At 49.9% G+C, this 27,632-nt stretch overlaps 1 protein-coding gene across 1 annotated transcript; it reads right to left on the reverse strand.

Annotated features, from left to right (window-relative positions):
• Nucleotides 1-140: 140 nt before the first annotated feature.
• Odad4 (outer dynein arm docking complex subunit 4) lies at nt 141-27,632 on the reverse strand. Its single transcript, XM_075942190.1, has 12 exons — nt 27,419-27,632; nt 22,575-22,706; nt 22,179-22,329; nt 21,465-21,526; nt 21,050-21,215; nt 19,169-19,393; nt 18,803-19,010; nt 11,152-11,238; nt 6,359-6,555; nt 3,340-3,440; nt 1,706-1,790; nt 141-703 (listed from the first exon to the last, which is right to left on the reverse strand). The coding sequence occupies exons 1-12, from the start codon at nt 27,530-27,532 to the stop codon at nt 306-308; spliced, it is 1,926 nt and encodes a 641-aa protein (XP_075798305.1). The 5' UTR covers nt 27,533-27,632; the 3' UTR covers nt 141-305.

A 27,632-nucleotide genomic window follows, 5' to 3' on the forward strand; every position in this document is an offset into this window, starting at 1 on the left:
GGGCTTTCCTTCCCTCTCCATCTTTGCAGTGATCTGGGCTCTCAGGGGCTCACATGTGTCTCCACCCACCCCTCTCAAATCTTCCACTAGTTTCCTACCGAGGATGAGGGGGAGGAAGGAGGCACAATGACACCGGATTTGTAGAAGTTAAGACACATATTTAATGAGAAAACGGGGGGCACGTGGGATGACGTGGAGGCGTCAGTCTCCCAGTTTTTCCTATCAAAAGCATCTCACCTGGGAACACCATCCTCCGGAACCTAATGCCTGCTAAGCAAGTCTTCATTCCTTTCCTGTTAAGCATTTCAGTTTTTCCTTTCGTCTTCTTCTGTTTTCTCCAACATTTCAACCTCCCCTCTGGCTGCGTCCATTTTCTTCTCTGATAGGCTTACATTGTCTGAGATTGTGTGGTCCGAGTCTTCTGAGAGCCTCCTGTAGATTTCCCTTGATTCTTTCCTGGTTATCTCTTTTGGTGACCTACCGTCCCCTAACAGTTTTCCGGTGAGTTCTCTGGGACCTTTGCTGTCATGCTCCTCCGGTCTCTGCAGCCCTTGCTTTGACCCTTCATCGTCCGTGGTATCTCTCTCGCTCTCCGTGGGATCCCTTTCCCACTGTTTCATCACCTTCTCTGGCTCGTCTCGAGCTCGCCTGGATTCTTTCTCTGACGATGCTCCGGACAGCTCCATGAGTGCATTGACCTCCTCTGAGAAACAGAACGGGGTGGGGGCAGGATGAAGATCTCCTGTGACTCGGCCTCTGGGGGCCTGGGCTTCTGGGAGCAAAGCCCCGAGAGCATGCTTCCAAAAGGGTAGAACTGGTTATGGCTCAGGGCCTGACGGCAGTCCTGCCCTGACATCTAGGGAGATGCTGTGCACATTGTACCCCTCCATTGTCATGGGATTGCACAGGAACCCAAGACTGACACAAGGGATAATGACGCCATCATCTTCCTCCAAGCAAGAGCAAAATCAGAATTTGAACCCAAGACAGTCTGGCCCAAAAGCACCAGAGAAAAGACACTGGTACTTTTTCCTGGTCCATGCCACAAGAGCAGCCACTGCCTACCACACTGTGCCCACAACCACGCCTTCCCTGGTAAGGATGCAAAAGGCATCCTCCTTCCCTTAACAAAAATGGCATAGGTCATAGGTGCTAGGAAATGACACAGGTTCTTTTCGCCAGTGTCCCCATCCTGCCACCATTTTATTTGTCTGTGGAAAGCAATCAGCACCGAGTTCTCTTATAAACATGTGAGCAGGCTGTAAACAAGAGGGGCACCCAGGATAGCTGCTTGTGACCAGCGAGGTTCCTGCCACTTGTCTCTGATAATTACAGAAAAGCCACTACCACCTCCTGGGTGTCCTTCATGCTCTGCCTGGAAGTGGTTCCTGCGGAAGTCGCCAATAGAGGCTTAAAAGGGTCACGGCCATCCCAAGGTAAAAAGCTGGACAACACTGCCCTCTACTGTCCAGACAATGAATAAATAACCCGGAGACCGCAGAACGATTCACAGGTCAGCTGGGCTGGGGGCAGACCCTGGCTGAAGTGAACTGCATTCTCGCCCTGTCCTGGCCCAAGAAAGGATGCAGCCGCTGCTGGCAACTAGGTAGATGAGCAGACTCGGAGGGCAGTGCCACCCCGGCCTGGGGAGGTGACGGGCAAGTTGGCAGGACTGCTGTGAGAGAAGGGCAGGGGAGGGACTCACGTTTCTCCGCCTTTTCCCTGAGTATCTCCCTGTAGTTAGTTTTCTTAAGTTCTTCAATGATGCCCTTGTTGGCGTCGTCTAAGGCCTGTGGAAGGCAGAGGAGGCAGAGGAGCTGGTGAACTTTTTTTTTTTTTAAAATCCCTGGCCGCCTTCAAATTCTTGATCCTCCTGCTCTGCTTTCCAAGTGCTGGGATTACAAGCATGCACCACCATACCAGGCTGGTTGGTTTGTTTTGAAATAGGGCCCCACTATGTAGTCCAAGCTCGTCTCAAAATCATGGTCCTCCTGCAATTCACAATCTTCTACCTCAGTTGGGATTACAAGCATCGTCCAGACCCTGCTTTCTGTGGGGTCTCGAGGAAGTTCTCTCGTGTCATGGTTGTCTCAGAGGCTGTCACTGGACACAGTACCTGCATGTGTGGTCTGGATGTGTGTTCTGGATGTGTGTACTGGTTGTATATTCTGGATGTGTGGTCTGGATGTGTGTACTGGTTGTGTGTACTGGTTGTGTGTACTGGTTGTGTGTACTGGATGTGTGTACTAGATGTGTGTACTGGATGTGTGTACTGGAGGCCCAGTGGGCATGGTTACTCTTCTCCAGCATGGTTTGAGGGTCCCTGTCAGCTTTTGGGTCTGGAGATGGCGATACAGGAGGGTGAGGGATCTCAGATCTGGTCCCACAAAGAACCACTGAGGATCAGTTAACGAAACACTGCCTAGCCTTCAGGGTAACTTCGGCCCTGCCTCTGAGATAGCCTCCAGCTCTGACTCCCAGGAGACCAGGGCTCTCGCTCTGAACCTCCCTGGGTCCCTTATGATGCTAGTCACAAACCAGGGATTATGCTTTTGTCTCAGTTTTCCCAAGCACACCAAGCTTATAAACCACAGCCCTCAGACCACACACGGATTCAGTGGTCCCTACTAACTGTGCTCAGGAAATATTCGTGCTTTCTGTAGGGCGGTTACAAGCACGCACATGCACACATGCATACACACACAGGGAAAAATAGAGAAGAAACAATCAGCCAGGCAGTGGTGGCGCACGCCTTTAATCCCAGCACTCAGGAGGCAGAGGCAGGCGCATTTCTGTGAGTTCGAGGCCAGCCTGGTCTACAAGAGCTAGTTCCAGGACAGGCTCCAAAGTTACAGAGAAACCCTGCCTCAAAAAAAAAGAAAAGAAAAGAAAAGAAAAAAGAAAATGTCAATCAGCATTAAAGAAAGGCAAACGGAAAGTGCAGAGGCTATACTTAGAGTCTTACAGTCCCAGCTACTCTGGAGCCTGAGGCAGGAGGATCACTTGAGGTTGAGGCCAGCCCGGGCAATGTAAAGAGACCTCATATTAATTAATTAATTAATTACACATAAGAAGATAATAGTAAGTATCAGGGTGCATAGTACATCAAAGAGGTGAATGTGTTTGGTCAAAGTTTTGTTTGTTTGTTTGTTGCAAATAAAACCACTCGGATCGGCTGCTATCCAGATGGACAGTGGGGGGGGGGCAAAACCAGTCCCCGGCCAGCATGTGTCCTGTGACGAGTGGGTAGTGAGCATTGGGGAAGGCCGAGGGGAGCTGAGGGCCCAACCACCCACTCCCATGCCACCTTCCCCAGCCCGGCAGGTGACAAAGGCTCACACTGATGATGGCCTGCTGAGCCTCGTTGTTGTGGACCAGCTTGGCTCTCTCCAGGGCCTTCTCAAAGTTGTTCACAGCTGACTCGAAGTCTCTCAGCTTCACTGGAGAACAGGGGAGAAGGCAGAGAACAAACTGAGACCCTGTGTGTAGCTGGACAGAGCCCCTGGCCTGCCTGACCACTCCCAGGACCCATTAGAAGTTTGTGCGAGCTGGAATCAGCCCCGGCCGGGTGACCACCGAGCTGCTCCGCCCCATCTCTGAAGCATATTCCTGGTCTGTGTGGCACTGAGGACTGGGACATGGGAGAACACTAAAGATCCTGGGCGCTACAAAGAAGTCAGTGAGGGGAGAGATCTTAGGATAGGCACAGCGCACATAACGTGTATCTCCAGGGTGGGGAATGCAACTGCATCTGAACATGGTTCCCGAAGAGGCAATCTATCCTTCTTAGTTTTTGTTTTGTTTTGTTTAATTCTGGCCATCCTGAAATTCACTCTGTAGACGAGGCTGGCCTCGAACTCACAGACATCCGCCTACCTCTGCCTCCCTGGTTCTGGGATTAAAGGCGTGCACCACCATCGCCTGGCTTAGATACCTTTTAAGTTTTTTGAAAACACTACGCAGGGCTGGGGGCATGGCTCAGTTGGTAGAATACCTACCTATCATGCATGAAGCCCTGGGTTCGACTCCCAACACTGCATAAACTGGTGGCACACGCCTGCAATCCCAACACCTAGGAGGTTGAGGCAGGGGAAGTATAAGGTCCTGATTGGCTGTCAAGTTCAAGATCAGCCTGGGACACATAAGACCCTGTCTCATGGTTTTTTGTTTTTGTGTTTGTTTTTAGTACAAACAAAACAAAATGGGGAGGTAAAGGCACTCGCGATGCAAGTGTGAGGACCTGAGTTCAAATCCTCAGTACCCATGGAAAAGGTACTACCTGTGCCTGCAGCCTCAACACTGGGAGGCAGGTAGACCCCAGGAGCTTATTTGCCAGTCAACCCGACTGAAATGGAGAGACTGACATCCTATATCTTCCTCTGGCCTCTGCACACACATCCACACAGCATATGCACAGAACGACAACAACGATAATAATCCCCCTGGAAAGGAAGGTGACATGGAGAGGCGGGTGTGTGCCACAGACAGCTGCTGGAACTTCCAGTTCCATCCTCTGATAGAGCGGAGAAAGGCGGCTCTGCGGAGCTCAGCCAGCCAGTTAGTGCTGGAGCCGAGACCGGACGGATTCAGAGTGACAGAGTGAAAGATCTGTGCCCTTAAAAAGAGCTCCATCTGGGGCTGGAGAGATGGCTTAGGGGTGAAGAACACTGGCTGGTATTCCAGAGGTCCTGAGTTCAATCCCCAGACCCTAAATGAGCATAGCTTTCAACAGACTCCTGATGACTCAGCAGATCTCTCAAAAGATTCTTCTTGCAGCAAATGTCCGTTAACACGGAGACCCACAACAGGAAGAGGATAACAGACTGCATAGAACTTGTGCCCGGAGTAACAAATTACAAATGGCGTGTAATGGGAGCCTAAATGGGACATCTAAATAATCCCAAATCTCAAGGACGTTCACGGAAGAGGGAGAAGTCAGACTGTGAGAGCCAGGTGAATGACGTCAAGGAAACAGCATTTCCCGGATACAACAGGGTAGTTGTATGCAGAGAACCACGGAGTTGGCCTGGTCTAGCTGCCTTGAGAGGCATACGTCACCGTCACACGGGTTTCTCAGGTTAGAGTGCATGGCTCCTGGGGCACAATGTGCCTTCCAGTTCCTGAGAGACCGATACACGCCCTCAGGCAGTGAAGCATTCAGGCTACTTTATGTTCCTCTCTGTGTTCCCTCAGGAGTCAAGGAAGCATGAAGGCCTCACAGGACAATTGGTCTTAGACATTAATCTTGTGCGCCCAGTGTGGCCTGCAAACTTCACTGTTCGCTGGCAACCACAACTGAATCGATCGTGGCAATCGGCATTATTTTCCGTTTCTGATAAAGGTATATAAAGTCTGATTGCTCTCAGTAAAATGGTGCCAGCCTCAGTTGTGCCGTGGCCCCTCCGACCTCACCTGATCTCACTCCTCGCAGCCCTATCGGGTGACTGGCAAGTCAGCACAGACGCCCTCAGTTGTACAGATAAACCTGCAGCAGCTAGGCAAGCCAGCACAAGACCAGACAAGTTCAAGCAAGATGCCAGCATGGAGGGGAAGAGGGGGTACGAAGTCCGTCCCACCCTTAGCTGAGGAGCTACTGGCTTGTGATAGCTGCTGGGAGGTGGAAAGTCCCCCTGGGAGGTTGCTCACACTCTAGGGCAGGCCGCACGCTGGAGACTGGCTGAGCAACACCGAGTGGATTTGGTGGGTTAAGAACGAAAAGGTAACACAAAGTTAGATGAGGAGGAAAAGTGCTGCTGGATCCGTGAGGAACTAGAGGAGGGGAGGTAAACATATGTGTGTGAAGTCTTCATAGAAGTAATTAAAATACTATTTAAAAATTAAAACAGGGGCTGGAGAGATGGCTCAGAGGTTAAGAGCACTGACTGCTCTTCCAAAGGTCCTGAGTTCAATTCCCAGCAACCACATGGTGGCTCACAACCATCTGGTGCCCTCTTCTGGCCTGAGGGCATACATGGATGTAATAAATAAATAAATCTTTAAAAAAAAATTAAAACAAAGCCAGGCAAGGGTGGCGCACACCTTTAATCCTAGTACTCGGGAGGCAGAGGCAGGCAGATCTCCGAGTTCGAAGTCAGCCTGGTCTACAGATTCAGTGCCAGGATAAACCAGGGCTGCACAGAGAAACCCTGTCTTGAAAAGAGAAAATTAATTAATTAAAACAAGCAAATGGAAAAGCAAACAAACAAACAAAAATACTGGAGTGACTTGTCTTCGTTCTTAATTAAGGCAAGAATGTGAACACAGACCGCAGGCTCGGCCCTGGGGACTCCCATCCACATGCCCCAGCTGGGCTTGACGCGGGGAGAAACGGGAAGGATGGGAGACTCTGAACTCGTACCTTGCGCCTGGGCCACCAGAACACTAGCGTTCAGCTGCCACTCGAGGTCCCCTTCCTCCTCGGCGTACTGCTGAGACTTCTCACCGTAACTCTGGGCTTGCCATGCCTGGTCCAGCTCCAAGTAACAGCGCCCAATCTCATGGAACAGCCAGGTCTTCTCCAGGGTGGTTTTGGCCAGAGGAATCTTCTCCTCCCACCTGGAGAAAGAAGAAGAAGCAGGGTTAGTTCCCTCCCAACGCTGCACTCAGCTACAACAGACCCAGGCTTCCTGTGGGCGCGGAATAAAACTCACTCTTTCTGGCCTAGAGGGAATTAGTGAGTACCAACCTATTTATTCCCAAGCTGTCAAAGTGTTTTGGTAACATCTGCAGGATCAAATCTGGTATACCATTGAAAAATAATGTTTGGCCGGGCGATGGTGGCGCACGCCTTTAATCCCAGCACTCGGGAGGCAGAGGCAGGTGGATCTCTGTGAGTTCGAGACCAGCCTGGTCTACAGAGCTACTTCCAGGACAGGCTCCAAAGCCACAGAGAAACCCTGTCTCGAAAAACCAAAAAAAGAAAAAAAAAAGAAAAATAATGTTTGAAAAGAGTACCCGAAAGCTGGGGGGGGGGGCGGTGTAGCTTAGTGGTAGAGCGATTGCCTAGTACACATGAGACTCTAATTTCCACTCCACAAAAACCAAACAGTAAGAAAACAACCAGGGCTGGAGATAGGGCTAACAACAGGTCCTGAGTTCAATTCCCAGCGACCACATGGTGGCTCACTACCATCTATAATGAGATCTGGTGCCCTCTTCTGGCCTTCAGGCAGAACACTGTATACATAATAAATATATATGTGTATATATATATATACTGTATACATAATAAATATATATTTATATTTATACATACATACATATGTGTGTATTTGGTTTTTTGAGACAGGGTTTCTCTGTGTAACAGCCCTAGATGTCCTGGAACTCACTTTGCCTTCAAACTCACAGAGATCTACCTGCCCTTGCCTCCCAAGTGCTGAGACTAAAGGCATACGCCACCACCACATGGCTTACATAATAAACATTTAAAAAAACAATCAAAACAACTAAAATGGCACGAAAAGCTTCAGAATTACTAGGTTAGGCTCAATGGTACAGACCTGTCAGCACAAGTACTGGGGCGGAGAAGGCAGGAGAGCATGAATCCCAGGGCAGGCTGAACAACCCAGAGAAGCCGTGTTTCAAACGTGAAGTAAAAGGAAGGCTGGGGATTTGAGCGAGTGGCAGAGGACTTACCTAACATGCACAAGGGCCTAAGTTCAAGCACTAGCACTGGAGAGAGAAAGAACGCTAACTAAAATTCTAGGGGAGGAAAAGCAGCACAGACAACAAAGATTGGAATGCAAAGAACGATGAGCAGGTGGTAGCTCAGCCCTGTGACCCCAGTACCTAAGGCTGCCTCAGCCACTAGGTGAGCTCAAGACCAGCACGGGTTGCATAGTGAGAGCCCGGCTCCAAAGCCACGGTGCTGGAGATGAGGCTCAGTTGGTAGAACGCTCATCTAGCACGCATGGAGCCCTGCGTACAGCCTCACCACCACAGAAAAAGGGGAGCGCTGGCACCGTCTGATAGTAGAGGAGGATCCAAAGTTCAAGGTCAGCCTTCACTACAAAGGCCAACCTGGGCTACGTGAGACTTCAATCACAAGAAAGAAAGAAAGAAAGAAAGAAAGAAAGAAAGAAAGAAAGAAGGAAGGAAGGAAGGAAGGAAGGAAGGAAGGAAGGAAGGAAGGAAGGAAGGAAGGAAGGAAGGAAGGAAATAGATATTTTTCTTTGGATGGTGGTTCTAATTTTTTCCCCTCTACTTTTATGTTCCAAATTAGGATTTTAACAATGAGTGTGTATTTATTATGAAACACATTATTACAAGATGACATTGAGGGTGGGAGGGCTCTCATACTCCCCTTTTAGACACCAAGGGCACCAGGAGAGCAAACCACGTGATGTGGGAGGATGCTTGGTGACCGGATGTCAGAGGTCTGAAGGACAGTGTCCCTCCAGAAAGGGTACCTGCACCCAAGGAACTGGTTCTCCGGGTCTGGGCTGCATCTGAGGCTCCCTAGAGCTGTGCACACCCACCCCACTGAGCAGATAACCAACTCCGGGGTTAGACCTCAAATAGGCTGTCTGGAGAGTCGAGATACTGTTCCCAGAGATGCCACACAGTCACAGAGCCACGGAAAAGCCTCTAAGGAAGTCTCGAAGGTTGCTGGGTCTACCAGCTCCAAAATTAAGAGTCGCCTAGAAATGGGTTCCCAGCTGGTGACTCGGCCCCATGGGAAGGGAGCTTGCCACACAAGACTGGTGACCCGAGTCTGACCCCAGAACATTGTAAATTTGGACGGAGAGCTCTGACTCCACAAAGTTGACCTCTGGTCATCACATGTGCTTAGTGGGACACACATGGCCTCTCCCCAGCCTCACATCATGCAAACAACATACACACGTGCATACACACACACCTTAACAATAAATAAATATTTTTTAAAAGATTTATTTATTATGTATACAGTATTATCAATATTCTGTCTGCATGTGTGCCTGCAGGCCAGAAGAGGGCACCAGATCTCATTACAGACAGTTGTGAGCCACCATGTGGCTGCTGGGAATTGAACTCAGGACCTTTGGAAGAGTAGGCAGTGCTCTTAACCACTAAGCCATCTCTCCAGTCCCTAAATAAATATTTTTCTTTAAAGTAAGTTCTTGAGTCCTGACCTTCAGTTTAGAATTAGAATTTCCAACTGGGCGATGGTGGCAGATGTCCTTAATCCCAGCACTCGGGAGGCAGAGGAAGGTGGCTCTCTCTGAGTTTGAGGCCAGCCTGGTCCACAGAGCAAGTATAGCCAAGGCTACACAGAGAAACCCTATCTTGAAAATTAAACAAACAAACAAAAGAATTAGAATTACCAGGGACAAGACCAAGTAATTCTTTTCTTTTAATTTTATTTTTTACATTGTTACTTTGTGTGTGTGTATATATGTGTGTGTGTATGTGTGTGTGTGTGTGTGTGTGTGTGTGTGTGTGTGTGTAACACGCAGGTGCCATGGTTTGATGTGGAGCTAAGAGGACAAAAGCTGGTTCTGCTGGTTCTTTCCTTCCACATGTGGGTCCCAGGGATCAAACCTGAGTTGTTAAACTTGGTAGCAGGCACCTTTCACCTCTGAGCTATCTCATCAGCCCAAGGCCGAGTAACTCTCATGCCCGAGAACTCGGGGTGCTTCTGATAGCTCAGAGATTCTGAGAAAATGCTGGTTCTCCTCCACTGACTCATTTAAATGAGAAGATCCATGGGGGTGGGGGGATGGAGGAGGAGAAGAGAAGCAGTAGGGATGTAAAATAAATAAAAAAGTTTAATTAATAAAAAGAAAAAAGCTGGGCTGGAGAGATGGCTCAGTGGTTAAGAGCATTGCCTGCTCTTCCAAAGGTCCTAAGTTCAATTCCCAGCAACCACATGGTGGCTCACAACCATCTTTAATGAGGTCTGGTGCCCTCTTCTGGCCTGCAGGCAGAGAGAATATTGTATACATAATAAATAAATAAATATTAAAAAAAAGAAAAAAGCTAAATAAATGAGAAGATCAGAGTTTAAAAGTGGCTAGTCAGAGACTGGAGAGATGGCCCAGAGGTTAGGAATATTGTCCACTCTTTTAGAGGACCCAGGTTTAATTCCCAGGACCCACATGGCAGTTCATGTTTGCCCCCAGTCCGGGGGATCTTGTGGCCTTTTTTGGCCTTCCTGAGCGCCAAGCCCATCTGTACAGACAGGCATGCAAACAGAACACTTTATAGCTAAGATAATTTAAAAGAAGAAATGTTTTAAAGTGGCCGGTCAGTGGCGGGGAGGGGGGGGGGGGAAGAAAACTTGTTGCGATTGACAAGGTAACACGCTGGTGTTCCATATGGCCATGACACCAAACAGACCAGACTAGGACGTCAATGTCACCCAGCAGAGCCAGGAGTCAAGGTCATCTGGTCCTCCTTCCTTCCCATCATCGTCATCATCTCTCCTCCTCCTCGTTTCTTTTTTTTTTTTTTTGGTTTTTCGAGACAGGGTTTCTCTGCGGTTTTGGAGCCTGTCCTGGAACTAGCTCTGTAGACCAGGCTGGTCTCGAACTCACAGAAATCCGCCTGCCTCTGCCTCCCGAGTGCTGGGATTAAAGGCGTGCGCCACCACCGCCCGGCTCTCGTTTCTTTTTGACATAGGGTTCTTTTTTTTTTTTTTTTTTTTTTTTTTTGGTTTTTTCGAGACAGGGTTTCTCTGTGGCTTTGGAGCCTGTCCTGGAACTAGCTCTGTAGACCAGGCTGGTCTCGAACTCACTGAGATCCGACTGCCTCTGCCTCCCGAGTGCTGGGATTAAAGGCGTGCGCCACCACCGCCCGGCTTTTTTTTTTTTTCTTTTTTCTGAGACGGGGTCTCTCTGTGTAGCCCTGGATGTCCTGGAATCCACTTTGTAGACCAGGCTGGCCTCGCACTCACAGAGATCTGCCTGCCTCTACCTCCCGAGTGCTGGGATAAAATGCTTGCACCATCGCCCGCCTGGCCCTGAGATAGGGTTTTGCTACACAGCTCTACCTGGCCCAGAACACCTGGCGATGCTCCTACCTCAGGTTCCTAAGTAACTGGGATTCCTGGCATGGACTGCCACACCAGGCTTCTGCCTCTTTGCCAGAGTTATGTCCCCGACTGGAATTCCAGTGTGAGGGAAGGAAGTCCCAGTCCCGGCTGGGGAAGGGACAGTCTATACTACTCACGTGTCAATGGCTTGCTGGAATTTCCCAACTCTGGCAAAAACTCTGCCAATATTGTCAAGGGCTCTTGATTTTGCATCTGGAAGGTCACTGTGGAGAAACAGCAAAGACAGCCATTAAGTAAAAATCAGACATTGTGGTGAAAAAGACAGACACTGGGGTCCTGACTTCAGGAATTCCGAGTTCCAGGCTGGCCGAGCTGTGGCACACAGGTCCCTCTGCACCCTTAGCCTGAGATGGGCATCATAAGGGTCTGACCGGAGCTGACAACCTACAAAGATATCCCTTTGGTCCAACAATTCTCCCTTCTAAAATTTACCTCAAGATAATGTAACAAGAACATCAATTAAAATGTTTCTTATTTTAGAAACAATCTATTAGGGGCAACCTAACAAGGGCTAATTGTTGAGTATGAAAAAAAGTCTATGACATGGGAAGTGAAAACGCCAGAGTGCTGGGGGTCAGCTCAGTCACATAGGGCTTGCTTAGCACGTGCAAGACCCTGCACTTTCCCGAGCCAGAGGGGAAAACGTGTCTGTGTGGGTCTAAGCTGCTGACTCTGAAGATGCCGAAGGGGCATAGGAGCCATGGAATGAACATATGTGCATACCTGCACACACATACACACATACACACACACACACACACACACACACACACACAGAACAAGAAAAGTAGGCCCCAAGTTTAGGAAGAGACACTTTCTCAAAGAAAGAAGTGAAGAGCCCTACACGCTACACGCGGATGCCCAACACCCCCTTCTGGCCTCCACGCACACCCTACACATATACATGTACAATCACATAGACATACACAAATAATTAAAAAAAAAAAACCTCTCACAGTCAAAAGAAACAATTAAAACTGAGCTCAAAGATCTTGGTTTGCTTTGTGTTTGGTTCTAGAGTCTGGCAAGGCTTCATTTGACAAAACAGAATAATTATTCCAGTAAACTGAGTAGAACGAATACATAACTAGAGAGGGTTCCAGAAAACACAGTGAGCCAAGACCCAATCCAGCTCCTGCAGTCCTGGGGAGGGGACTGTCGTGCCCACTCCCAGCCCAACTCAGCCAAAGAACACATGACAGACAAGGAGGTGAGGGGCTATCGCTGTAGCAACCGCATGACGGAAGCTTTGGTGGGTTACCACCCAGGCCTTCATGAACCAGAGAAAGCTGTACCAGGAGGTGAAGACCCTACAGGCCCAGGCTGCCCAGTTTGCCAAGCAGACGGGCCTGTGGATTGGAATGGTGGAGAAATTCAGCCAGGAAGTTAGGGAAATTGGGGATGGGGAGAACTGGGCTCGGAGCATCGAGCTGGACATGCTCTCTCCATTGTCACTGTCCTGGAGTATGTCTACAGAGAGCAGCTGCCATCTGCACCATCCTAGTCTCTCTCCTCCCCCGAAACGCACCCCTCTTATCCCACCCTCCCAGACAAAAGAAAGAAGGAAGGAAGGAAAGGAGGGAGGGAGGAAGGAAGGAGGGAAGGAGGAAGGCTGGAAGGGAGGGAGGGAGGGAAGGAGGGAGGGAGGAAGGGAAGGAGGGAAGGAGGAAGGCTGGAAGGGAAGGAGGGAAGGAAGGAGGGAAGGAGGGAGGGAGGAAGGGAAGGAAAGAAGGAGGGAGGGAGGGAGGGAAGGAAGGAGGTAGGAATGAAGAAAAGAAAGAAAAAGAAAGAAAGACAGACAGAGACAAGCAAGCAACAAAGAGGATGGAGGAAGATGGAGGAGGGTGGAGAATAGTGGAAAATGGAAGACAATCAAAAAAGATGAAAGAGAATAAAGAAGATGGAAGAGGCCGGGCGGTGGTGGCACACGCCTTTAATCCTAGCACTCGGGAGGCAGAGGCAGGCGGATCTCTGTGAGTTCGAGACCAGCCTGGTCTACAGAGCTAGTTCCAGGACAGGCTCCAAAACCACAGAGAAACCCTGTCTCGAAAAACCAAAAAAAAAAAAAAAAGAAAGAAAAAGAAGAAGATGGAAGAGGATGGATGAGGATGGCTCTTTCCCAATTACTTTCCATGTAAGGCTGAGACCCAGAGACAGAATTATAGAAAAATCAGATTGATTAATATCAGGTTACTTCTGTTAGTTTTTTATTTTCATGTAAGGCTTAATACAGAGAGAGACTTTGTTATTTTGCCAATTAAAAGTAGGCCGTTTACGAAACACGGCAGTTATCTCTGTAATGCCCTCTTCTCAGGTCAACTGGATAGCATAGTTTCAGCTTAGCAATGTGAAATTCGGCATGAATGACTGACTCCAGTTTGTTTTTAACACCCCTCAGCTGCGATCTGCTCCACTTGCGCCTCGCTCTTTCCTGTTGCAGGCTGGCCTCTCCTCCCTTTCTCTTCAGCACCTTTCTGTGGAGCCAGAGCCAGGCATGGTGGCACATGCCAGCAGTTCCAGACTACCCAGGAGGCTACGATAGAAGGACCACTTGAGCCGGGAGTTTGAGGCCAGCCTAGGCTACACAGCAAGACTACCATTTTAAAACAGAAACAGCCTGGTTCACAAATGTTATCCTAGCACCCAAGAGGCTGAGGCACAAGGATCAGGAGTCTGGAGATAGCTGTGGCTAGACTGCGAGTTTGAGGTTAGCCTGGGCTACATGAGACCCTGTTTCAAAAACAAAACTCAAAGCAAAGCAGAGGTAAGCCACTAGTCAGTCATACAGGCCAGGCAGTGGTGGCACACACCTTTAAACCCAGCACTTGGGAGTCGGAGGCAGACGGATTGCTGTGAGTTCACGCCACCCTGAACTAACAATACTGAATTTGTCTAAAAGAGAAACAGAGCTCACACAAAGGTGATCCTAGCATTTTGGGATCCCACGCCTTTAATCCCAGCACTAGGGAGGTGGAGACAGGAGTGATTTGGCTGGGCAGAGAGAGGCCTACAAGGCAGGAGGAGACAGGAGCTCAGATGCAGTCTGAAGTTTCAGATTCTGAGGATTCATAGAGACAGGATCACCTCTTTGGTCTGAGCACTGGTAGATGGAAGAACTCTCTAGTGGCTGATATCTCTGCATCTCTGATCTTCAGCGCTAACCCCTATATCTGACTCCAGGTTCTTACTATTAAGATCAATTAGAATTCGTGCTACAGTGTGAGGGGGGAGGGGTGGTGAGAGATTTCCCCAGAGTTCTGAATTAAACCCAGGATGGCAGAACTTTTGGAAAACCAAACTCCCTTATTGGCTTCAATTGCCCAGGGTCCTGGACCCTAGCCCATCATAGAATCAGTCCCCAAATCACCCATATCTCTCTGCCAAGAATGGTCCTTGCATTCTGCATGTCCACTCTCAGCCTCCTGTCCTAAGTTCCCTCTGGTAGGGTGTTCCTGCCTGTCTCCATCCAAGGACCCTCAGCCACACTTTTCCCCAGCTGCCCTCATAGTCTGTCTGAGTTAGGTTTCCCTTCCAGAGTGGCTCCCTTGGGGCTAGGGAGTATGGCTCGGTGGTAGAGCCTGCCTAGCATACACAGGGACACAGGTTGGCTCTCCAGAGCCACCACAAAGTTAAGGGTGGCTGCTCTGCTCTGGTGTGAGGGCATAGACAATCACACGGCACTTTCTTCATTTATTCAGAATACTAATCAGAGCTGCCAAGAGCAGTGGTGTATACCTTTATGTCTTTAATTCCAGGACTCCAAAGATAGAGGTGGGTGGAACTCTGAGTTTGAAGCCAGATTGGTCTATACAATGAGTTCTAGATGAGCTAGGACTACATAGTGAGACTCTGTTTCAGAAAAAGAAGGAAGAAGGAGAAGGAGAAAAGAAGAAGAAGAGGAGGAGGAGGAGGAGGAGGAGGAGGAGGAGGAGGAGGAGAAGGAGGAAGAGGAAGACTGTGCCAGGCGGTGATGGTGCAAACCTTTTATCCCAACACTCAGGAGGCAGAGGATCACTGTGAGTTCGAGACCAGCCTGGTCTACAGAGCAAGTGTCAGTACAGGGTCCAAAGCTACGCAGAGAAATCCTGTCTCGAAAAAAAAATGTAGCTCAATATTAGAGTACTTGGTTAGAATGCATGAGGCCTAGGTTCCAGGCCTACCATGGAAAGTTTAAAAAGCAATCAAAAACTTATAGCAAGGCCTGGGGACATACACAAGGCCCTGAATTTGATCCCCAGCCACCACATAATCCTGGCATGATCCCAACAGACAGGAGGTTATGGAGTTCACAGTCATCCCCAGTGAGCTCAAGCTAACCTGGGCTACTTGAAAGCCTATCTCAATTAAAACAAGAATAACAACAAACTACCGGCAGCAAGAAGGCACGTAAATCAAATCTACATCCACCCAAGTAATAAATGAGGGTTGGAGTAATGAGAAGCCTCTTGGAAAAGTCATTGGCTAACCGGTGAGTCGTCACAGAATTCACCTAGACTAGGGTTTCCAGGTAAGGCCCCATTCACAGATGCTGAAAAGGCAGGGACTAGTTAGCCAGGCCAAGTGGTCTGTGCTTGTAATTGTGATCCCAGCTCCTGGGAGAGAGGGGTAGGAGGATCAGGAGGTGGAGGCCAGCCTGGGCTACATAGTAAAATCCTGTCTCAAAACATACAAAAATAAAAAAGGAAGGGACATTGTCAAGAACACTGCTGTGTTCCCAGTCACTTGGCACTCCTGTTACATGACAAGGACTGATTAATAAGAGAATGACTCTTCCCAAAGTCTAATATCTAAGAAGGCCAATAGGGTAGGATACCAGTGGACAGGGAGGAACAAGGTGGGCTCTCTACACCCCTTCTCCCAGCCCTACCCCTACTCAAGGTCAAGAGCTTTCCTAGAGTGAGACCCTAATTTAAAAGTTGAAGAATTAGCGGTAGTGGCTTGACAGAGCAAGCTCTGAGGACAGGGAGAAGGCAAAAGCAGAGTCAAAGCTGGGATCCTTCCTATGGCTCCAGGCCAGAAAGCCAGGCTGAGTGCAAGAAGATGGGGGGGAGCAGCCAGTGAGCACTGGGTTGTTCTTTCCTGGGAAGCCCAGGGCAGGTGGCCAGAACAGGAGGGAGGTATTCAGGAACCTCCTGGGCTTCCTCAAGGGAGTGGCTGCCTAAGGTTTAGGGATTCCAAGATGTACAGGAGAGACTTAAGGGACTGAGTGAGACTGGTTACACCTGGGATTGCTACAGGGCATTCAAAGAGGAATGCCTTGGAGTCTGTGAAACATCCGTGTCTGGGGCTTGTGAGGAAAAAAGTGAAGACATATGGGAGGTGTTAACACAGTGTTTTTTTCTTTTAGAGACAGAGTCTGTTTAGCCCTGAGCAGCCTTGAACTCACAGAGAGGTGCCTGCTTTTGCCTCCTGTGCTGGGATTAAGACCCTCAGAATACACACGCCTTATTTTCCCGTCAGGATCTCTGTCAGGTGGTATTATTAGACCTTCAGTACAGGTGAAGAAACAGGTGATGGGCTGCTCAGATCCACACAGCTCTAAGTGACAGAGCTAGGAACCAACGACACAGCTCTCTCCAACTCTGGGTCCGTCCCACCTATGCTCCATTCTAGATGCATGATCTTCCTTAGCCCTTGGAAACATGCTAGAAATCGCCCAGGAATGGATGGCACTGAGGGTGTGGCTAAGTGAGGAGAGGGCGGGAGCTACTGTGCTCAAGGCTGTGAGTGGCAGGCACTACAGGCAACAGAGGGGCTATGCCCAAGAAAGCAATGGCCTGTTGTCTCCGGGAAGAGCCCATCTCTAGGAGTGTTGACAGTACTGTTATGATGCATGCTGGGTACTTCCGTGTTGGTCAGCAGGGAAGAAAGTCCTCAGACAAAGGGCTTGGAAATCTGTGCTAACGGCAAGAGAGAGACGCCCAAACAGGGAGAGCAGCCGGCTGTGGTGGCTAAGGGCTGAGGCACTGAGTGAAAATGGGGTAGTCCACTTTGAACGTGAAGTTTCCCCAAAAGGCTCATGCATTAGAGCTGGGTCCCCACTTGGTGGCGCTGTAGAGAAGAGATTAGATCAGGAGAGCACCAGCAAGCCACTGATGGGTTCTCCCAGGATGGCTACTGAGAGGTGGAACCTGAAGTGGGCCACCAGGAGCGTTCCTTTGACTCTCTTATCCCTGGCCCTTTCTCTCCCTGATCCCTGGCTGCAGGCCACTGAGGGAGAGGCTTTCCACGGCTCCCCACACTGATGTTTCAGCCTTGCCACCAGCCCAAGAGCAGTGGAGCCCGTCTTAGTGGACGGAACCCTCTGGTGCCATGAGCAAAGTCCTTACTCCCTTCAGCTCCCTCAGATGCTTTCTCACAGTGAAGGAAAACTGAACAACACACAGGGCGGCAGGAGACCGAGCTCAGAACCGGGGGAGGGGAGGGTGAGTGGACACTGTAGCCATGAACGACCCCAACTGACGCAGAGTCAGGACGCTCAGGCCTGGGGCGGTGGCTCAGTGGGTAAAGGGACTTGCTTGCCTGATGGCCTGAGTTGACCCATATAGGAGAAGAAGAGAACCGGTTTCCCACAACTGCACCTGAGTGCACAAATCCTCTGGCACGCATGCACACATGAGTGCACACGCACAATGAATGAATGAATTAATAAATAAATAAATAAAATGTAATAAATTAAAACAACAACAAACCCAGGATGCCCGGAAAGTGATGGCTCCATCGGGATGTTTCAGGTTGATAGCGGCCTATTTGAGGGAGACGACTTGTATCACTGTTAGATGAATACTAGGTACAGTCTCAGGTCCCTGCTCTTCTTATGTGTGTTTCTGTACATGTGTATGGTATATTTCTGTGTGGTGTATGTGTGGTGTGTGTGTGTATGTGTGCATGTGTATGGTATGTCTGATGTGTGTGTGTATGTGTGGTGTGTGTGTCTGTGTATGTGGTGTGTGTGCGCCTGTGCATGGTATTGTGAGTGTGTGCGTGCATGTGTATGTGTGTCTCTGTAGGTCAACTGGGACTATCTGAACCCAAGGCCTTGAACATGCCAGGCAGTTGCTCTACCGCTGAACTACATCCCCAGCTCCCCTGTCTCAAGTTCTTGGCCTGTAACTTTATGTCTACCTTCTCCTTCACACCAGCGCAGGAACAGCCGTGCCCACTCCACCGAGTGGGAATACTGAGACAGAGCCGCCGCAGGCCTTGCCTAAGGTCCCACTGCCCAGTCAGCTCTGCTGGACTCTAGGCCTTATCCTCTGGGGGACCACATGGCTCACGAAATTCTGCTTGACTTGATCCAACTTCCTCTTGGCCCCTTTCCCACTCCATCCTGAAGCTTCCACTAGACTCAGGCCTTCCTCAGGGCCAGCATGCTGCATGCACTAACACACACCCTGCCCAGGCATTCCCCCCCCCCACCCGTGTACTTTTTAACAGGATCACAATTGTAATTTCAATAGCTACGCCACTTTTTGTCAGATATCCAAACCTATATCTATCTGGTCATTGCTATGTTCCCCAATGCTAGAAATATCTGGTATGCCAGGGACCTGTTGGGAGCTCCTTGGAAATTTGAGTCATTGTATGGAAGGAAAAAAAAAAGCTACCAGCGTAGGTTTGCTTTCTGCCTTCAGTCTTGAGTACTCAACCCCTGCTTCCACTGGACTCTACCTCAGGCCTTCCCTGCAGGACAGAAAATGGGAACGAAGCTATGGGCAACCCTGGCAAAGGGAGGCCTAGGGACCTTGGCCACCCTAGGGCACTTACTATTCTTTGGCGATCTCCAGGTCCTTTCTGTGACTCTGCAAGGCAGCCACCATCTGCCCCAGTTCAATCTGGGCGTTGCCTATGCAGCTGTACAAGTTCCCAACCAGTTCATCCTTGTTCGGCACCTCATCTTTGTTCCATTCCAGAACCTTCTTAAGCACTTTCTCAGCCTTTTGAAGGCTCCCTTCGGCACTGCCACTGGTCAACACTGGGAAGAGAAGGAGGTGACAAGGAGGTGAGGGCAGCCTCCTCGCTGCTGATGGGCTGACCCCTCTCCTCCCAGATAGTTTCCATCCATGGGTCAGCAGAAGCCAGAGCGCAGGCTATCGCGTCGCTTCCTCCCCTTGCCCTGGGAATGCTACCCACACATGTCAATGTCCTCCAGGCTCTTGAGGATGTAGTGGGCTGTCTGCGAGGGACTGCGTTTCCGGTCCCTTAGCCACTTCTCTTGCATGAGCTTCCGGTCTCGCTCCCTGGCGTAGATGGGCTTTTGCTGCCTCCAGAAGTTGCTACGGGTATCCAGGTAGTTGATGCCGGTCATGATGAGATCCTCCACAGTCACTCCACCCTTGATGGTGCCTTTGATGAGGTCTGCAGGGAAAGGGGTTTGAAGGGGCGTCACTGAGAACACACATGTAAGGGCGTCACCTATTCCAGGATTGGAGTCCCTGCTCTAGGGCCTGGGAGGACCTCTGCCTGTTATTGTAGTAACCGTGAGGGAAGAGGGAGTATGTGGGTGGGGTGGAAAGGGTCTAACTGAGCCAGGAGGAAGTAGGTCAGAGGCACATTCTTGGGACAAGAAGGGTCACCTGGACAACTCTGAGAAGCCTTTACTTGGGGCTCCCTCCTTTCAAGCTGTGTCCTCAGCAAAAAAGGGGAGCCTGAATGTAAAACTTGGCCCACAAAGCCAGTCCTTATCAGGTAGCCAGGAGCCAAGTAAGCCAGTGCATGCTGGGAGCCATAGGGGAATGCTTTCATCCTGTCTACAGTGTGGTCAGAGGTTAGAGCCAACAGCAGTGATGCAAGACCACTGCTCAGGTCACTCCTGCCCTCCTCAGCAGGTCCTCTGGAGAGCAGGAAGCCTTCAGGCTTGTTACCAAGGAGATGTGCCCGCAGTAAAGCCCTGTGCAACAACCCCCGCTGAGAACCCTGCAGATGGCCTTAGGAAACCAGTTCTGGAGAGAGGCATTTGTTTCCAAGGTGACTCCCCTGCCCCCAGGCTTATCAGTTCACCCCCAGGTTAGTGGGGGGTGTTATATTTCAGAGCTCTGTCAGCAAAGTGTACTGGGCGGGGTTCTAGTGACGAGGACACCACTTGATTGTTGTCACCTTGGACATTCAGTGAGTTCTAGTTCCTCATCTATGAAACGAGGGAGAGACCCGGTGACGTTCAGGACGAGCGGTACTAACGTGCCAGATCCCAGCACCCGTCCATCAGGTTCCTTTCCCCACTGCTTGCATGTGGCAGTGGGTATTTGCATATTGAATGTCCCTCCCTCAACGGCCTGTGTAGTGAAGGCCTGGTGCCTAGCCAGCGAACCACTGGGACAAGGTGGAAGAACCTTAAGGAGGTGGAGCCTATTGAAAGGAAGGTAGTTTAGGCTGTTGGGGGCCTGCCTTTGAGCAGGGGATCTCGGAATCTCTGGCCCCTCCTCTGTCATTACGTCCCAGTCATGGGTCACCTCTGTCCTACTAGCTGCTCCTCACTGCAATGGTCTGTCTCGCCTCAGGCCCCAAGACAGTGGAGTTACCTCAATTCCTGACTATGAAATCTCTGAAACTTAAGCAGAAATAAAACTTTTTTTTTTTTTTTTTTGGAAACAGGGTCTCACGATTTAGCCCTGACTGTCCAGGAACTTGCTGCATAGACCAGGCTGGCCTCACAAACTCACAGACATCCACCTGCCTCTGCCTTTGTCTCTGCAGAGATTAAAGGTCTGGGCCACCACGCCAGACCCATATCTTTCCTTCTTACAGGCTGATTATCTCAGGTGTTCTGTCACAGTGATGGAAAGTCAACAAAGGATCCCACGTACTTAGAAGCAGTGACCCTGAACGTGGACCTCTCGGGTTCAGATGTGAGCCGTCGTGTTGCCTAGTCTCATTTTGTGTGACTTGAGTCAGGGGAGAACACTATCAAACCTAGCCACGGGTGTGTGGCAGGAGCATTCCGCGGCAGGCTGTGCCGTAAGAACCCACCCGGGGTTTGCACTGCCCCAGCCCTGCTGGCCACAACGGGTCAGAGACCTTCATCCAGAAGGAGCTTTTCCAGGTACTCCTTGTCCACGTACAGCTCCCCGAGCAGCTGCCGGATGGTCTTCTCGCTCTTGAGTGAACCCTTCCGCTTGGTTTCGAGCTTGGTGTTGTGTAGCAGCTGCTTCACAGGTGGCGGCTTCTGTTGGGCTTTCTTACTCTGGAAAACGGAGCAACGTCCAGTGGCGCGGAGTACGCAGTCTGGACTGAGAGTCTAAGACCCCAGCGTCCTGCTCCTCCGACTACGGGCTGAGAACCGTGAAATGTGCTCGGTTGGGCATAGCTGGGTTCCCACGTTACCTCTGGAGCCGGGGCAGAATCTCACGGCAGCCCGTACCGGGCAGAAGGGAAAAGTTCCTAGGCAGTAGTATTTGGAAGGCACGGGAGACCTCAGAATCAGGCACCTTACCTCAGCTTGTTTGCTTAAGAAGGAGAGGTCTCCTTTGTTCTCCAGTTTAATTGAAGAAGGACCTGCAGGACAGAGGCGGGGACTCAGCTGGGCCAAAACCTCTCAGGCACGACCTATCACATACTTTAATGTGGAAATGGCTGCCTTTGGCAAGGAGGTGGCAGAGGCTGTGGCAGAGCTGGCTCCAGCCACCCGAACACACAAATGGTGCAGGACGTTTGGTGAAACGCTCTCTTAGACACTAGCAGGCCCCCACTGGCCCCAGGCCACGGCAGCCAAATTTCCAAATAAAGGGGGGATGCAGGATTCAGGGAGACACAGTCACATGTCATCTCCCTCCACGCTCTGCTCTGCATTCACAGGGACGAGCTCTCCCTCACCTCCTGCTTCCCTCTGCTGTGGAGCTGACAGATAAAGCCACTGGTTGGTACTTGTATGATAGGGGCGGAGCCAGCCTCAGAAAAGCTGGACTCAGGATCCTGCTCTAGCCTAGGAATGACTTCAGACTCCAGAAAGGACAACTTCAGAGCAGCCCTCCTAGCAGGGCTAGAAAGTCACTCCACGGACAGACAGAATTTAATCTGTGGCAGCAGCAGCAGCCAAATCCAAGTGAGAGACTTCCCGGTGGGGCGGCAGCTGCCTGCGCTGCTCCGCACCTCAGACCTCTTCCCCACACCTTCCTGGATTTTAGGGCGCAGCCCCTCGCTCACTCACTTCCCACTGAGTTGTTGATGGCTTCCTGGGCTTTTTGAATTCCAACCTTGAATTCCCGATCAGGTCTCAGTTTGTAGCCCCGATGATAGAACACCAAGGCAAATTCAAAGTCTCCCATGGTGTACAGGGTCTCAGCCTTCTGTAAAATCCCCTGGAATGAAAGACAGCCAATTCCAGATGGAGAGACAAAAGCTAAAAGGGCTTGTGTGGTAGAATGGAAGGGTCTCAGACTGGAGGTCAAGGTTGGAATACGAAAGATGCAGGGAGCAAGTACTGAGGAGAAAAGGGCACCAGACACTAAGCGATCCAGCTGGTTCTTAAGCTACCAGGACCTGGAGTCTGCTGTAATAGTGGAAATGGCGAAAGCAAGGCCGAGTCCTCCCACCCAGCAGTCACCTTGCAGAACGTTGGGTCACTCTGCAGCGAGGCCTCGGCGTCATTCAAGGATTTCTCCAAGTCTCCCATCTTCAGGTAGCACTTGGAGCGGGCCACCAGGCAGTTCTTATCTCCGCTTTGAAGGTGAAGAGCCTGGCAAAAGAAGCGCTCTGATGGGCAAATGCCAGGAAGAGCAAGGCAGCAGCCTGACCCGAGAGGGCAGCCCACAGCTCCAGCAGTTCCGCAGGGACCCTTTCAGGTCAGTACACCGGCCTCTGAGTCTCATCAGACGCAAGCCGTCCAACGCAGTCTCTGCTCAGTGAACATGAATATCTATCTAGCTGCATGTGGGCTGGTTTTGGAGAAAGCTGAATCTCAGCTACTAAGGAAGCCGCTGGTTGAGACGTAGGAGTTGGTTATGCCGAGGCTTTATGACTGTCTGCCAGTTACTTCTAGCTCATTCCAGCAAGGTGGTTTGTGTATACCAAGCTCAATAGCAAATCTCAGTCGGTTGCATACCATTCTCAATATAATTATCAAAATCTAGTGCAAATAAAATAGATTTCAGGTGCAGCGGCAGTGGAGCACGCCTTTAATCCCAGTACTCAGGAGGCAGAGGCAGGAGGATTTCTATGAGTTTGAGGCCAGCCTGGTCTACAAGAGCTAGTTCCAGGACAGGCTCTAAAGCTACAGAGAAACCTTGTCTTGAAAAACCAAAAACCAAAACAAAACAAAAAAATAGATGTCAGGATCATCTGAAACTTGGGTTATTCATCCACTAGCCTTTGTGTGCAAGGAACAGAACCCAGGACTTCACAAATACTGAGTTACACCCCTAACCTAAAGTCTTGTCCGTCCCCCCCACCCCCCCCATTTGTTGTTCTGTTGTTGTTTGGTTGGGAGAGATGGTTTTACACTGTGGCCTTGCCTGGCCTGCAGCTTGCTATGTAGATGAACCAGGCTAGGCTCAAACACTGTCATCTTCTTGGTTCTACCTTGCGGGTGCTGGGGTTATAGGCACGCGTCCCCATACCCAGCCCTTCTCTTATTTCTTCAGTCTTTTCGAGTAGCTGGGATTACAGATGCATGCCATCACCCCTGGCTTGAGCCTTCTTCTTCTTTTTCTTTCTTTCTTAATGTGGCAAACTGAGAATTATCACTGTTGGGGGAGATGGAAACATGAGGAAGACAGAAGCCGTCTGGGAATTCCTAGTACGACAGGCACTTCCCTCACTCCCCATATCCTGCCACCTCTTTTGTTTTTTAATTAATTTTGTGAGTGTTTGCCTTTGTGAGCACGTGCAACAGCGGGTCAGAGAGCAACAGTCTGCTCAAGACTTTAACTCAGCTCACCAGGCTTGGTCAGGTCAAAAGATCCTTTATCCCCTGAGCCATTTGCCCAGCCCAGCTTGTTTGTTTCATTGTCCAGGATGGCTTCAGACTCTTTATGTAGCTGGGGCTGCCCCTGATCGTCCTGCCTCAGCCTCCTTCGGGGGCTAGACCTACAAGTGTGGGTCATCACACCCGGGCTACGTCCTGTCACCTCTGACTGAGTCCTAGTCCTGGAGCAGCCAGGACAGAAAGGGAACATTGGCCCGAGGGAAGGTGACTATGCCTGGGAAGGCCTCCGGTTCTAGGAAAGGCAGGCATCAGACGGGCATCCCCTGGGCTTCAGGCCGAGTCTGCCCTCTCCGGCACCTTCCTTCTTTTCTAGGAAGAGGAAGCGGCTGTGGTCTTTCCTAGAATGGGAGGGCTTCTCTCTCAAAGCTACCTGCCCTTGGGGTCATCTTCGCTTTCTGTTTAGGCTGCTCCAGGACCAGATAGCTCTGGGGGAAGAGGGGACTGGGAGGGGGCAGGGCTCCAGAACTCAGTCTGCCTATCTGGGCATCATTTCTCTTGAAGGGTGTGACTTGGGGGAGAGGCAGAAGACTGGGGAACAGCTGAGAAGCTCAACTTTACGGAAGTCTTGGGTTTGGTTAGTGGGTTGACACTTTATTTAAGGGTTGTTGTTTTTTTAATTTATTTATTTTTATTTTACGTGTATTGGTGTTTTGTCTGCACGTATGTTTGTGTGAGGATGCGAGATCCCCTGGAACCAGAGTTATAGGCAGATGTGAACTTTTCTCTGGAAGAGCAACTAGTGCTCTTAACTGCAGGGCCATCTCTCTAGTCCCCGTTTAAGGGATTTTGTTTGTTTTTTCTGTTTTTTTTTTTGAGACCAGGTTTCTCTGTGTGACAACAGCTCTGGCTGCCCTGGAACTCCATTTGTAGAGCAGGCTGGCCTTGCCTTGAATTCACAGAGATCCACCTGCCTCTGCCTCCCAACCGTTGGTTGTTTTTCTTTGTTTGTTTTAACTTGGTTCTTTTGAAACAGCTTTACTATTTAGCCCAGGCTTGTCTTGAATTCATTGTGTAGCCCAGGCTGACCCCAAACTCGAAACCCTCCTGTCTCAGTTTCCTGAGTACTGAGATTCCAAGTGCCACCATGCTCTCCTGCTCTACCCTTTGAAATAAGTAGAACTGGGTGCGGTGGTGCACTCTGGAGGCACAGGCAGGTGCATTTCTGAGATCGAGGTAGCCTGATCTACAGAACAAGTTCCAGGATGGCCAGGACTACACAGAGAAACCCTGACCTGAAAAACAAACAAAAAGAAATTAGATGCAGGGTATCAACTGGTCATGTTGCTCAGCAGAAGAGCGATTGCCTGGCATGTGGGAGGGTGTGAGTCCCAAGACCACAGGGGGAAAAAACATGGTAAAGGAAATTGTAATTTTTATTTATTTATATACTTATTTTTGGCTTTTCAAGACAGGGTTTCTTTTTTTTTTCTCTCTTTTTTTTTGGTTTTTCAAGACAGGATTTCTCTGTGGTTTTGGAGCCTGTCCTGGAACTAGCTCTTGTAGACCAGGCTGGCCTCAAACTCACAGAGATCCACCTGCCTCTGCCTCCTGAGTGCTGGGATTAAAGGCGTGCGCCACCACCGCCCGGCCAAGACAGAGTTTCTTTGTAGCTTTTGTAGCCTGTACTGAAACTAGCTCTTGTAGACCAGGCTGGCCTCAAACTCACAGAGATCTATCTGCCTCTGCCTCCTGAGTGCTGGGATTAAAGGCATGAGCCACCAATGCCCAGCTGTAATTTTGTTTTTGAGGCAGGGTCTCCACTATCCCAAGCTGGTCTTGAACTAAGTAGCCACGGCTTCTCTTAAATCTCTGTTTCTCCTGTCTCTACCTGCCAAGTGCTCAGTTTTAAGTAGAATCCAAACCAGGGCCTCATGCATAGGAAGCAAACACTCTATCAACTAAACTGCATCTCCAGCAAAAGGAAAAGGTTGTAAGAACACTTTACAGTGTGGAGATTGGCACCCCGGGCAACTGGAGTCTGAGTGATTGGCTCTGAGGCTCTACCTCCCCCACCTGCTGGTTCAGAGCAGTGACCTTGGGTGTGTTACCTAACTCCAGTATCAACTTCCTCATCTACAAAGTGGAGTGACGTTAGTAACAACCCCTTCCCCATAGCTGTGCAGTTTGGTTCGTACCCTAAAACAACTCCCAATCCCTTTGGAGTGCAAAGGTGCCATTTTTTAGTAAGGTTACTACAATATACTAACTTCAGTGACTTCTTTCTTTCTTTCTTTCTTTCTTTCTTTCTTTCTTCCCCTCCCTCCCTCCTTCCCTCTTTCTTTCTTTCTTTCTTTCTTCCCCTCCCTCTCTCCTTCTCTCTTTCTTTCTTTCTTCCCCTTCCTCCCTCTTTCTTTCTTTCTTTCTTTCTTTCTTTCTTTCTTTCTTTCTTTCGGTTTTTTGTTTTGTTTTGTTTTGAGACAAGGTTTCTCTGTAGCTTTGGTGCCTGTCCTAGCACTAGCTCTTATAGACCAGGCTGACCTCGAACTCACAGAGATCTGCCTGCCTCTGCCTCCAGAGTGCTGGTTGGGATTAAAGGCGTGCGCCACCACCGCCCGGCAAGGCCAGCGTTCTTGTGACAGCAACCAGGAATATTAGACACGACGTGGATTATCAAGGCATCATCAGGACCCCACACTACCAGGGATAAAAAATGGAGGGGGTGGGGCTGGAGACAAGAGCAAAGGTTGCTCTTCCAGAGGACACATGTTCGAGTCCCAGCACCCAAATGGTAGCTCAATCCTTGGTAACTCCAGTTCCGGAGGATCTGATGTTCTCTTCTGTCCTCCAAGAGCAACGTATGTATGTGGTATGTGCATATACACACAGGCAAAACACCCATACCCGTAAAAAGAATTTGAAATGGTGGTGGAGGGACTATTTTTAAAATAGAGATGGTTCATTGGTTAATGGCACTTACTACTCTTGCAGAGGACCCAGGTCTGGATCCCAGCACTGGGTGATGGCACAAAACTGCCTGTAATTCCAGTTCTAGGGGATCCAAGGCTCTCTTCTGGCTTCCACAGGCACCAGGCATGCATGTGGTATACAAACAGCCAAGCATCCATGCATACATACAGGCACTCACACACACACACAAAAAAAGTCTTTCTAAATAAATAAATACATAAATAAGGTGTTGAGCCAGGTAGTGGTGTTCTAGCTCTCCAGGTCAACTGCAAGATAGGGAACTGGCCTCCGAAGTACATGAGGAGACCATTTTCCGAGGGTGACACACACCCGCAATCATCACTCAGGCTCGAGACTGTTGCAAGTTTGAGACCACCCTGGTCTATAGAACAAGACCCTATCTTAGAAGGGACAGGAGGGAGGGAGGGAGGAGAAGGGGGGGGGAAGCAAAAAAAAAAGGAGGGAGGAGTGGGGGGAGGAGGCAGAGAAGGGGAGAGAAAAGGGGGAGGACGAGGAAGGAGGAAGGCTAAGCAATGATAGGTTTAAGCGCGACTCACGTTGCTGAAGCTCTGGGCAGCCTTAGAATAGTTCCCGCACAGGTACAACCTCTCGCCCTCTGCCATGTAAGAGGGAAAGGTGCTTCGCAAGATTTCAGCTTCGCCGTCGGACATGGTCACCAGAATTTTGGAAATTGAAGCTCATCCGGAAAGGGAAGGAGGCAGGAGAGAACCTCCGTCGGGCTTGTAGCAGTCCTGTCTCTTAGCAACCAAG

The sequence above is a fragment of the Microtus pennsylvanicus genome, chromosome 11 (genome assembly GCF_037038515.1).
Source record: "Microtus pennsylvanicus isolate mMicPen1 chromosome 11, mMicPen1.hap1, whole genome shotgun sequence".
Lineage (NCBI taxonomy): Eukaryota > Metazoa > Chordata > Mammalia > Rodentia > Cricetidae > Microtus > Microtus pennsylvanicus.

What these genes read in the sequence shown, in the direction of transcription:
- Odad4 (XM_075942190.1), bottom strand. Translation starts at nt 27,532, where the DNA reads ATGTCCGACGGCGAAGCTGAAATCTTGCGAAGCACCTTTCCCTCTTAC. An exon ending in CATCAACAACTCAGTGGGAA is followed by an intron (nt 21,527 to 22,178) that starts GTGAGTGAGCGA and finishes TCTGTCCTGCAG; the next exon opens with GTCCTTCTTCAATTAAACTG. An exon ending in TCTGGTGGCCCAGGCGCAAG is followed by an intron (nt 3,441 to 6,358) that starts GTACGAGTTCAG and finishes CCTGTTCTCCAG; the next exon opens with TGAAGCTGAGAGACTTCGAG.